Source organism: Pediculus humanus, genomic scaffold (genome assembly GCF_000006295.1).
Source record: "Pediculus humanus corporis 1103172108239 genomic scaffold, whole genome shotgun sequence".
Taxonomy (NCBI): Eukaryota; Metazoa; Arthropoda; class Insecta; order Psocodea; family Pediculidae; genus Pediculus; species Pediculus humanus.
In genome coordinates this window covers 12486-23949 of record NW_002987809.1, presented here as the reverse complement: position 1 = coordinate 23949, position 11464 = coordinate 12486, and the positions used below count along the sequence as shown (strand labels likewise).

At 22.8% G+C, this 11464-nt stretch overlaps 6 protein-coding genes across 6 annotated transcripts in view; 3 read left to right on the top strand and 3 right to left on the bottom strand.

The window, feature by feature from the left end:
- The window catches only part of Phum_PHUM459250 (uncharacterized protein), a gene marked incomplete at both ends in the record, with an annotated part of 2948 nt that extends 2658 nt beyond the window's left edge, over window positions 1-290 (top strand). Inside the window, one exon of the mRNA XM_002429977.1 lies at window positions 193-290. Coding sequence (XP_002430022.1) covers window positions 193-290 — 98 coding nt within the window. The remainder of the gene's footprint in view (window positions 1-192) is intronic.
- Window positions 291-1350: 1060 nt separating this feature from the next.
- Window positions 1351-4085, bottom strand: Phum_PHUM459240 (DNA double-strand break repair Rad50 ATPase, putative; the record flags this gene model as incomplete). Its single annotated transcript, XM_002429976.1, has 5 exons — window positions 1351-1389; window positions 1413-1789; window positions 2309-2487; window positions 2956-3331; window positions 3386-4085. The coding sequence occupies 5 exons, from the start codon at window positions 4083-4085 to the stop codon at window positions 1351-1353; spliced, it is 1671 nt and encodes a 556-aa protein (XP_002430021.1).
- A 773-nt stretch (window positions 4086-4858) lies between these two features.
- On the bottom strand, window positions 4859-7519 carry Phum_PHUM459230 (unc-104, putative; the record flags this gene model as incomplete). The annotated part of the gene is made up of 10 exons (XM_002429975.1): window positions 4859-4864; window positions 5181-5350; window positions 5473-5616; window positions 5687-5784; window positions 5878-6082; window positions 6161-6288; window positions 6419-6624; window positions 6714-6815; window positions 6910-6979; window positions 7473-7519. The coding sequence occupies 10 exons, from the start codon at window positions 7517-7519 to the stop codon at window positions 4859-4861; spliced, it is 1176 nt and encodes a 391-aa protein (XP_002430020.1).
- Window positions 7520-7991: 472 nt separating this feature from the next.
- On the top strand, window positions 7992-8629 carry Phum_PHUM459220 (succinate dehydrogenase, cytochrome B small subunit; the record flags this gene model as incomplete). The annotated part of the gene is made up of 2 exons (XM_002429974.1): window positions 7992-8377; window positions 8452-8629. 2 exons carry the CDS (start codon window positions 7992-7994, stop codon window positions 8627-8629), a joined length of 564 nt encoding a protein of 187 aa, XP_002430019.1.
- Window positions 8630-9636: 1007 nt separating this feature from the next.
- Phum_PHUM459210 (uncharacterized protein) lies at window positions 9637-10506 on the bottom strand (the record flags this gene model as incomplete). The annotated part of the gene is made up of 3 exons (XM_002429973.1): window positions 9637-9762; window positions 9910-10182; window positions 10369-10506. The coding sequence occupies 3 exons, from the start codon at window positions 10504-10506 to the stop codon at window positions 9637-9639; spliced, it is 537 nt and encodes a 178-aa protein (XP_002430018.1).
- A 471-nt stretch (window positions 10507-10977) lies between these two features.
- Phum_PHUM459200 (Replication protein A 70 kDa DNA-binding subunit, putative) overlaps window positions 10978-11464 on the top strand; it is a gene marked incomplete at both ends in the record, with an annotated part of 2858 nt that continues 2371 nt past the window's right edge. Inside the window, 2 exons of the mRNA XM_002429972.1 lie at window positions 10978-11019; window positions 11172-11409. Coding sequence (XP_002430017.1) covers window positions 10978-11019; window positions 11172-11409 — 280 coding nt within the window. The remainder of the gene's footprint in view (window positions 11020-11171; window positions 11410-11464) is intronic.

Sequence of the window (11464 nt, the reverse complement as noted above, 5' to 3'; positions counted from 1 at the left end):
AGTACCGATGCCAAAGTACCCGTTGCTTTGGCACTTATGAAATTATCATTATTATTTAGTATGAAATATCTTCAAGAGGTAACTGATGAAATGAAAATTTTGGTTTATTTTTTTCAAATCAAGTTTTTAATAAATTTATTTATTTATTATTATAGAGCCGATGGCACGAGTGGTTATTATTATTCAATTTAGACCAAACATTAGGACCGAATTGGGATATATATCTCATAACAACACTGGTTGGAATATTAGGACTCATTATTTATTTCAGACGTCCTCAACCACATTGAATCAATGTAAAGACTGCTGCTATACAAAAAATAAAAAAAAAAGTTAGTGTAAATCAATTAAATATATATATATATATATATATATATATATATATATATATATATATATATATATATATATATATATCCATGATTTTTAATTTTTTTTTTCCCTCAATCTTAAATACTAAAATTATTTTTTTTTTTAGTTGTTTCGAATCGACCGACTAGTGACTGTCTGTTCCTACCGATTTACAACAACATTTTGACGTTAATCGATCCTGTCATAACCAAAATGAAAAGAAAAAACAAAACAACAAAAAAAAAAAAAATGGAAAAAGACACACAATAATAAAATTAAAAATATTAAAAGGTGTATAAAAGAAGAAAAAAAGAAAAAAAAACAAAATATTTTTAATGCTGGAAGTCAAAAATATTTTAATAACTTTTTTTTTTTTTTTTTTTTTTTTTAAATGTTTCATATTGTTGTTATATTTAATTTTTATACATTTCTCCCTTCCCCCCCACCTCACCCTACCCCCTATTAGAAAATACCGAGAAGTAACATATATATATATATATACTAAAACGGGAATTTATTAATAAATATTTTAAATGGTGTACCCATCGAGTATATAATACAGTTTTTCAATAAATAACGGTTTAATTTTATTATTATTATTATTATTATTATTATTATTATTATTATTATTATTATTATTATTATTTATATAAATAAACATTTAAAAAAAAAGAAAAAAAATTAATAATATAAATATAACACTTACCTTATCCTGGAAATATGAAATTGTTGAAGATATCTTCTGCTTTTCTTCTGGAAAAAAATTTCATAATAAAATTACAAATGATATGTAAATAAATTGTATAACATTATATAAAATAAATAAATATTTTTTGAAATTTTATTGGAAGTGTTTAAACAATTATTATATAATAATAACGATAAAAAGAAAATTTCATAGAGTAAACAAACAATTTTTATTTATAATTAATTATTCTCCTTCTCAATGTAAGTAAATGTTGCATGTAAGCTCTTGGACTTGGGGTTACATTATGTAATTTAACTATCGAACAAGGACAATGTCCATAATAATTTAATCTGCAAAAACCATTTAAACAAACGGTATTTAATGATGGAGTAGAACAATATAATTCCTCATCTTTTTTTCTACAAAATATACAAAATTGATAACAATGATTACTACCCGGTCCAAAAGTATTGAGTTCAAATGTCGAATTAAATTCTTTTGGCCATAAACAAGAACAAGAGATTTTATTAAATTTTTCACATTTGCATTTTTTAACACAATCGTTAATTTGAAATCTTTTTACCCGGGGGAACTCTTCATTAATTCCAAACGATAATTTTTCTTTTTCCCCCCTTTCTTGTAAATTATTTGAATATTTTCTTAAAGATTTCATTTCTGCTATCATATCGTTAACGGTTTTTAAACGAATTTTATCTTGTTGGGCAGATAATTTTATTAAATAATAAGATTCTTGTAATTTATTATCCAAATCGAATCCCGGACAATCGGGATTATTTAATAATTTATCCGGGAAACGACGTAAAAATTTTTTCGAATTAAATAAACCAATTTTATTTTTTATTATTTTTTCATCATCGTGAAAAGGATTCGATCGTTGTTTAAATAAACGTTCTCGTCTTAATAATTTTATTTCGTTAATAAATTTATTATTTGTTTGATTAAAAAATCCCACGGGATTTAATTTACGTCTCGGCCAAATCATGTTTTTATTATTATTATTATATCGTATATGACGATTTATATTTAGATTTTCAATTAAATCCCCCCCGGAAATATTATTTTTTTCTCCTCCCTTTTTATTATTATTATTATTATTATGTTTTTCCGATGTTAATTTTAATGATTTTCCTCTTTGTTGATCCTGTTCTTCATCGTCGTCCGAAAGCAGAAGAAGGACATCATCATCATCCGGATTCGTAAAAGAATTATTTAATTTTAGAATGTTATCGTTCGAACGTTCGTTAAAACCGTTAAAAAAATTCAAAAATTCGTTATTGTCTACGTCATCATCATAGTTTTTAAATTCGTTATTATCTACGTCATCATCATCAAAGTTTTTAAATTCTTTTTTTGAAAATCGAACGCGTCTCAACTTTTGAAAATTATCATTTGTTTGAGTATAATTTTCTTTAACAGAATTATTTCCTCTATTTAAATAATTATCATTATTTGATTTATTATTATTATTATTATAAAAATGGCCGACATCTATTTCGTCATCATTTTCCGTGTTTGTCGATACGGAATATCTAAGAAAAGTTTTTCCATCGTCGTTATTAGTTGATTTGACAGAATCGAAATTACATTGACAACCATTTTCTTTATAATTTATTAAATTATCAAAATGATTATTCGTTAAATTTTCATTTAAATTATTAAAACTAAAAACTTTTCTCAGATTAAATTCTTGCGATTTATTCGTTATTTTTGACAATGCATTTAATGCCGTATCAACGGAAATTGATTTTGTTAAATTCGTATCGCATTGAATTCCTTTATTTTTATAATTTATATTTTTTTTATTATTAAATAAATAAATATTATTGAGATTATGTTTGATTGCTTCCATTAAAACGGTCGTTTTATGGGGATTATGGGGCCCCATTAAAACTAACGTTATGCTATCCTCAGATTTAAATATGGTTTCCGTGCTTTCATTTTTTTTTATTTTTTCCTCGAATGAATTTTCTATTAGGGGAGACGTTTGTCGTTTGTTAGAATCGAATATATTAACTTTTAAATATTTTTTTCCCATATTTGGATTTATGTTCAGCCATTTTATTTTATTTTCTTTTAATGTTTCATTTAAATTTGAATCATTTGGACATTGTTCAACGTTCAAATAATGATCATCATTTTCTTTTATAGAATAAAGATGGTGAAAATTTTTTAACGATTTTAACGATTTATTATCATTTTTATCACTCTTTTTAACAAATGAGTTTGAATTTTTTTCATTCGATATGGAAAATAAAGTTTGAAATTGATTTTCTTTTTTAAAAGGTTTATTATTATAATTTTTCCCCGATGGTAATAAATATTTACCGTTACGCGCGCCATCTTTAAAAATGAAAAAAGAATTTTCTCCAGGTTTCCGATTTGAATTTCCGGTTAATGATAAATTATTATTATTTGTATGAGATGTATCATATTCGAATAATTTATTTATTAATTCTTTTCCAACGACTTTTTTATTTAAACTATCATCTGAAAAAAATTCTTCTTCGGAATCTAAAAACTCAACAGGTGATTTTTCTGGTGTCAAATAATTTTCTTCTGCTTGTGTCGTTTGTGTAAAATTATCAGAAAATTCTCGAATCTTATTATTAATTTCCATTTCTTTTTTCGTTTCATCATCTTTATTCATTTCAATTTCTTTACTACTATTACTACTTTCAGATGATTTTGATGACTCTGACGTCATGGATTCAAAATTTTCCTTTTTTTTAACATCGTAAAGTCGAGCAGTTACAGATTCGACAATCAAACGATTTTTTTTCTTAATTAACGGTTTTTTTTTTTTCTCATCGTCATTTTCGATATTTTTCAAATGAATTTTTTTATTTTCAACGGTAGGAACGAGAATTTGTTTACCATTTTTCACAGTTTCCGTTAAATTTTCTTTACTTCCGGTTTTTAAAAATGATGTATTCGTACAATTTTTACCACGATAAGAAGACAATTTTTCTTTATTTAATTTTGTCGTCGTATTTTTTTTCCCATTTAAATTATTTTCATTTTGCATATTTAATAATTTTTTCAATGTTTTTGATTTTCTTTTTAAAAACAATTTGATTTTTCTTTTATTTCCGTTAAATTTTGATAATTTACTACCATTTTTATCATTTTTTAATGGAGGTTCGTTGAAAATATTATCATCGTGAGAATTATTATTTGATTGATAAATCATGACCACCTGATATATTTATGTGATTGATTTTGCACGCATTGTTTTTTTTAGATATTAATTTTCCTTCTTTTTTCAATATTTTATTAGAATAATCAAAAATTTTTGACGGTTCTTCATTTATTGTAGGAAAAAACTTTGGAATTTCCTTTCTCTCGTCGTCATCACTGAAATTATCAACAACGAGCCTGAAAAAAAAAAAAGAAAAATTTTTTTAAAATTAATTATTTGAATCGTAACAAACAATAAAAAATTATTGGAAACTTTTTAACTTACCTTTCCCCGTGATAAAACGTTATTAATTAATAAAAAATAAATAAATAAATAAATAAATAATACCTTTCAGATTTGTTTTCGGTGATCCATTTTAAATTTTCCTCGTTAAAATCATTGTTTTTATTGACCTAAAAAAATAAATAAATAAATTAACACAATAAAAAAATTATTTTTTTAATTAATTTCATTTAAATTTATTAATGAATTTAAAAAAAAAAAAAAAATCAATTTAAAATTTTTATTAATAATTAACAAATATATAAATGTTGACCTATTTTTATTTATATTAAATAAATAAATAAATAAATAGATTCGAAACCACTTTAAAAGTCCGATTATAACTGATTATGTATAAATAAAAAGAAAAAAGAAAATTCGGAAAATCACTTCATAAATTGACACATGCGTGTTAAAACATTTAAATGATGCTTCATTCAATATATTTATCGATAAGTGTTTTTTTAAATGTTTTTTCGCATGTTGCCAAAAATAATAATAATAATAATAATAAAGATAATAATAATAATTTTAATTGTTATTTGAAATGAAATAATAAGTTAGAGACGATGCAAATTGAATATTTAATATTAATTATAAACAAAAATAATTATTATTACATTAATTTTGTAATTTTTTTTTTTTTTTTTTTTTTTTTACCATAACTGATAAAAGTGATTTCAATTTCGAAATTTCTTTTCTCAATTCTCTAATAATTTTCGTTTTAGGATCTTCATTAACAACAGGCTGATTCATTATTCTTCTCGTTCTTTTTGCGTACCTTAATGTATTAATTGTTTCATTTAAACAACTGCTAGCGGGAGAAACAGCTAAATAAAAAAATACAAATTATTTAAATTTACGTTTTGATTTTTTGTACATTAAAAAATTTAATAATGATCAAGTCTTAAAATTTTGCAAATGAAATAAATAACTAACATTATTATCTTACTCGCTATCATTATAGTCTTTGAATTTCCTCCCAAAGTATCCTTTAATAGCCACGTTAATATTGATTCTCTATAGGGTACAAAAGGTTGCCACGATTTTAAAATGGAATAATCCTTTGAATTTTCTCCGATTTTGTAATTTTCAGCTTGAAAAAAAAATTGATACATTTAAAAGTTTTGACATTTTAAATTTTATAAATAATTATGTAAAATTACCCAAAGAGGAAATAACATTTCCAAGGGCTACCAATGATTTGTTTATATTTGCTCCTTCTTTTAATCTCGTTTTGTTTTGTACTTTACTTGCTCTTTCACTAAAAGTAAATTTTTAACAGAAAATTTTTTAAAAAAAATTTATTTATAAATTATACAAATAATATTTTTTTAAAAATTTAATTTGATTTCACCTTCCGGCTAAATCAACCAAATGAACTTTACTACATTTTTCAATTTCAAATTTTTTATCATTTTCTTTAAAAATTAATGTAAAAACCGAATGACTTCGACTTGAATAAGTATTATTTTCCGTTGTCGCCGTACTCCTCCTCTTATTTCCAATTTTTAATAATTCCAATACTTCGCTTTTACACGTGACGCCATGTTGTGATAAATCTGCAAAAAAAAAAAATAATTTTTTTTAAAATTTTTATTTACTTATCGTAATGAAAAAAAAAAAAGTATTATACTTACTTTGTACGTAAGGACCGAGTTTAGGATGTTCACGAACTCTTAGAGAAAAATTACTCAAATTATGTTCACTTCTATCATCATCAAATACTAGTAAATCTCGTACTTTTTCATTGTAAATTTCAAAAAAACTGGAAAAAATTAATCAAATCTCGTTAACGTGAAAAAAAAAAAATGTTTTTTACAAAATTTTATTTTTTGTAAGAATTTCCGAAACTAATTAAATATTTATTGAATTTTTTTTTTAAACTTTATATTAACCTAACAGTAACATGAAATTGACATTTTGTTTTCTCATCTTTTTTGTCAAATAATCCTTGACACAAACGAGGAATCAAACCTGGATCCTCTAATGTTCCCATCATTGTGTATGTTTTACCTGAAGCGCTGTGTCCGTATGCTAAAACACATGAGTTGTATCCTCCTAAAAGAGAATCAAGGACTTCTGATCCGATTTCATTATATACCTGAAACAAAAAAAAAAAATTAATTAAATAAGCATTACTTAGGGAACTCATTATTAAAGTGCAAAATTAATATAAAAATAAATTATTACGGCTTCTTGATTTGAAGTTTGTGGATCTTTTGAATCGTAACAAAAATCAACGACGAATTTATTAGTTCTTTTTTTAGTTTTTCCTTCTTGTTTTTCAAATATCTAAAAAAAAAAAAAAAAAAAATATAAAAAAAAAAAAATTAGAAATTTGTTACAGTCATTTTTTAAAAAAAATTTTATTTGGAATAATAATTACCTTCGGATTTGTAACAAGAACTGATTTTCCCTCCTTTTGTACTACGATTTCATCGTTTTCTAATATTTCTCTGAAAGTAATAATTTTTATTTGCGCTCGATATAATTAAAAAATTTTTGTGACAATACATAAACGTTAAAAATTTAAATTTTATTTTACAATGTATTTGTTTTAACGTTGTGAAACTTATAAACATTTTAAAACGGGGTAAAAAAAACTTTGATGGTTAAAAATAGAATCAACTTCCTTTCAAAAAAAAAAAAAAAAAAAAAATTATAACTATAATTAGCTTGACGCTTGAATTTAATAATGCATTACTTGACTCAATTCAAATATGAAAAATTTACTTTTAAAATTTTTTAATAAAAAAAAAATTAATTTTTAGATTAATTATAATATGTTTTTAAAAAGTTGGATTGTATGATTTATAATTTTGACGACTTTTCAAATACAATTTGATTTTAAATAATTATATAATTAAATTTAAAATTATTCAAGTTCGGATCGTCTTTAAAATTAAACTTGATTAATTTATAATTTTTATGAAAATTTTAAAAGCTCACCTTTTTGAAAATGGTCTTATTCTTACTGCTACCCTTATGTTAATCATGATTTATATTGATAAAATTAAAATTAACATTACATGAGAAAAAAAAAATTTTTTTTTTTTTTTACAAATTTTTAATTTCACTTTATATAAAACATTTGTTCGACACATTCGAAAACTTCAAATTTTTAAAACATTTTAAAAGTTCTGCCTCTCGTGGTCATTAGTTGAACTAATTATTGTCGCACAATTACAACTTGCGACAAAAATTTTTTTTTTTTAATGAAAAATAACTTTTTAAATTTCGTTTACCTTAAGTTGGCAAATTCTTTTTACGAATGTTGAATTAACATATTTCATTTTTATCATTGAATTTAAATTTGATATTTTTTTTTGAGTTTTTTAATTAATTTTTAGTTTGATTGCTATCTAAAAAAAAAAAAAATAAAACAATGCCTGGATTATGTTTACTGGGCAGGATAACTTCATCTGCATTAAAATGTAAATATAATATTTTATAATTTATACATTTAAAATGATTAAGTTCTCTTTTAGACAAAAAATTTTTTCATTTTTTTTTTTTTTTATAGCTCATGTTTTAAAAAATCAGTTTTCAAATGTGAAAGTTTTGGCTTTTGCTAATTTGCATCATTTTACAACCACCAGTCAAAATTCATTAATTAAATACAAGGCTTCAAATGTTTCTTCAAAGCCATCAATTTTGACCTTACCTGTATTTAAAAATATATCAACATCATCACCGAAATTAGCTGGTCATAGTAAACATGATCACAGTAAGCTATGGAGTCTTGAGAGGTTGATGTCACTTGTTTTACTACCACTTGTTCCTGCAGCTCTAGTTTATCCCTGTCAAGCATTAGACACTGCTTTAGCTGTACTTATTGTAATGCACACTCATTTGTAAGTATTGAATTTATTATTAATTTTTCATTTGAAATTGTTACCTGTATAAATAAACTGTATTTTTTTTACAGTGGTTTGGAAGCCATTGTGGTGGACTATGTTCGACCGATACTTTTTGGTAATTTGATACCCAAAATAAGTCATGGATTATTGTATTTATTTTCAATAGTCACTCTTGCAGGATTATTAAATCTCATATTTAATGATTGTGGATTGTCTAATGCTATTTTAACTGTATGGAAAAAATAAAGTGGTGTAATTTATTTTTTAGTATAGTTGTCTTTCATGAGCTTATGCAAGTATTACATTAAAATATTTAATATCAATATTTCAAATACAGATAACTAGTAATAAAATCAATGATTGAAAAACATGATTAGCAGTTAATGTAAAAAAAAAAAATCATTTATGTTCAAGTTGTTTAATTTTTAAAAAAAAAAAAAATCATTATGTATTATTAATCATTTTGTATTATTAAAATTAATATTTGCATTAAAAAAATGTAAATACAATACTGGATATTTGTGAAAAATAAATTTGTACATAATAAACAAATTAATTATATAGATAAAATTTATTTATTTTTTTTAAATTAAGAATCGAATTTCCATCTTTGTTATTAATAATAAAGATAAGAAACTATTATTTAAATAAACAACTTGTAAACTTTTGCTAATGCATGCTTCACATCATACATTTATTTAAAAAAAAAAAAAAAAATTTTAATTTCTTTTAATATCTTTGTATAACTTCAAATTAATTTACTTAATATATATTTTATTAATTATTTATAATTAATCCTGAGGTTTTGTGAATATTGTATAAGCCATTTGTCTTTTCAGTTATCAATTTATAATAATAATAAAATATAAAATTTTATTTATTTATAATTTTTTTCTTCAAATTATTTATTTTTTTTTCATTAAATAAAAAAAAAATTAATAATGATAATGTGACATAAAAACATTTAATTTATCTTTGTTATATTTATAAAAAAATAATAAAATTTTAATATTGTTTTATTTTAAAGATAACAAATTAAAAACGATTCGAAAAAAATTTTTTGCAAAATTATAATAACAATAATTCTTTATGAATTAATAGCTATGAGCATATAAATATATTTATTCATTCATTTTAATAATCTTTATTGTACATTAAAATGTTTTCAAATTATTATTTATTATTCTGTAATGTCACAATGTTTATGTGATTTTTTAAAATATTACTCTTCACCTTTGTTGATCTCTTCATTGTCAGCTTTCTTTAATGTTATTTAAATGAAATAACTTTAGAGCTTCCCATTGTGCTGTTCTTAACAATATGTGTGGCCTTTTACTTTTCATGAAACTAACTGCCTGTTCTGGACTCCATGAATGTTCCTGTTATGAAAAGAACATTTAAAAAAAAATATTTATAACAATTACACATAAAAGCATGTTATATAATCAAAATTAAATTATTTTCACTTGAACTATATTTTAAAAAATCAATTAAAATATTTTTTTTTTTTTTTTATTGGTTTTTACCTTCATCAAATAACATCCGACAAGTGTTGCACTTCTAGTTCTTCCCGCTTTGCAATGCACATACACAGAACCATTTAATTTTTTGTATTTATTTATAAAATTTACACCTTTTAATAATTTTTCTTGACAAGGAGTTTCAAAAATATCTGTCGTACTTAGTTGTAAAAATTCAACACCATATTTATTCCATTCTTTTTCTGAATTTGAAAAAAAAAGCAATTCATAATTTTCATTCATTGAAACCACTCCTTTGATATTTTCGTCATTAAGTAACTAAAATAAAAAAAATTTTTTTTTAAATACCTGATGAAAATAGGTAAATGACCTAGATAACAACTTTAACTTTTTAACTTAAAATTAAATATTTATATTAAATAAAATTTATAGTTATTAATTCATTTATATTAATTTTATTATTTTTATTTTTTTTTTAAATATGTAATTAATTATTTACAATACCTGATTTGTCATTTTCTGGAACGGCAGAGCACCTAAAATAACGGTTTCATCAATCCTATCGTACCATCTTCGATCAGTAAATCTTTCCATAAAAATATTATAAAGTAAAGAAGGATAAAAAGTTACCCTCGCAAACATTTTATGAAACTCCTTCAATTTTAAAATATTCTGTTAAATTATTGCATTTTAAATCATTTATAAAATCTAGTAATAAAAAAGTAGTTTTTTATAACTTAACTTCTATCGTATGACAAAATTCTAACGAGCACCATAGACCCGAAATAAACTTAAACCCGTTATAAAAAGAGAAGGGGAAAGTAAATACTATGGTATTTTCCATTGATTCTTTCCTTTGTTGTTGTCAATGGTATGCTTACCCGAAATTAGAAAAAGCGCCAAGTACTGATGTAAAATTTTATGTCATTTTTTAAGGTTTAATTAAAGAAAAACGAATTTTTGCAAAATGGCTGTAAAATTATCCGAAGGGGCTTTACAGGTAAATAATTACCTATTTTATTTTAAATTTTCACAGGCCAATTATGTATTTTATTAATGAAAACTTGATTAATTTTTTATTTAAATTCTGAATATTTTCTCTTTTAGATTATTATGTCTGGAGGAAATATTGATTCACCTATCATGCAGGTTTTGGTTAGTAAATTTTGGTTGATTATTTTTTATTTACCCCTTGATTTACTATTAGACATTTAATGCTCATTATTATATTAATTGATTTCACGCAATAAGAGCTTTTAGATTCCAAACAGCAAATTATTGCTAAATAGATTACAAATATTTTTTAGGGAAGTAAAAAACTTACTTCTAATAATGCCACAGAAAGATACAGGTTGCTAATATCTGATGGAAAGTACCACAATAGTTTTGCAATGATTGCTACTCAATTAAATGATTTGGTAAGCTCAGGAGAATTATCCGAATTCACAATTGTCAAAATCAAACGTTACATTACTTCATTGTTTAATACATCAGAAAAAGAGAGGTATTGCATATTCAATGTAGTTTCTGTTTCATTTAGGTATAGTTTTAAAAATAATTAACCTAATAAAAATTTTAGGAGGGTAATGGTAATACTGGA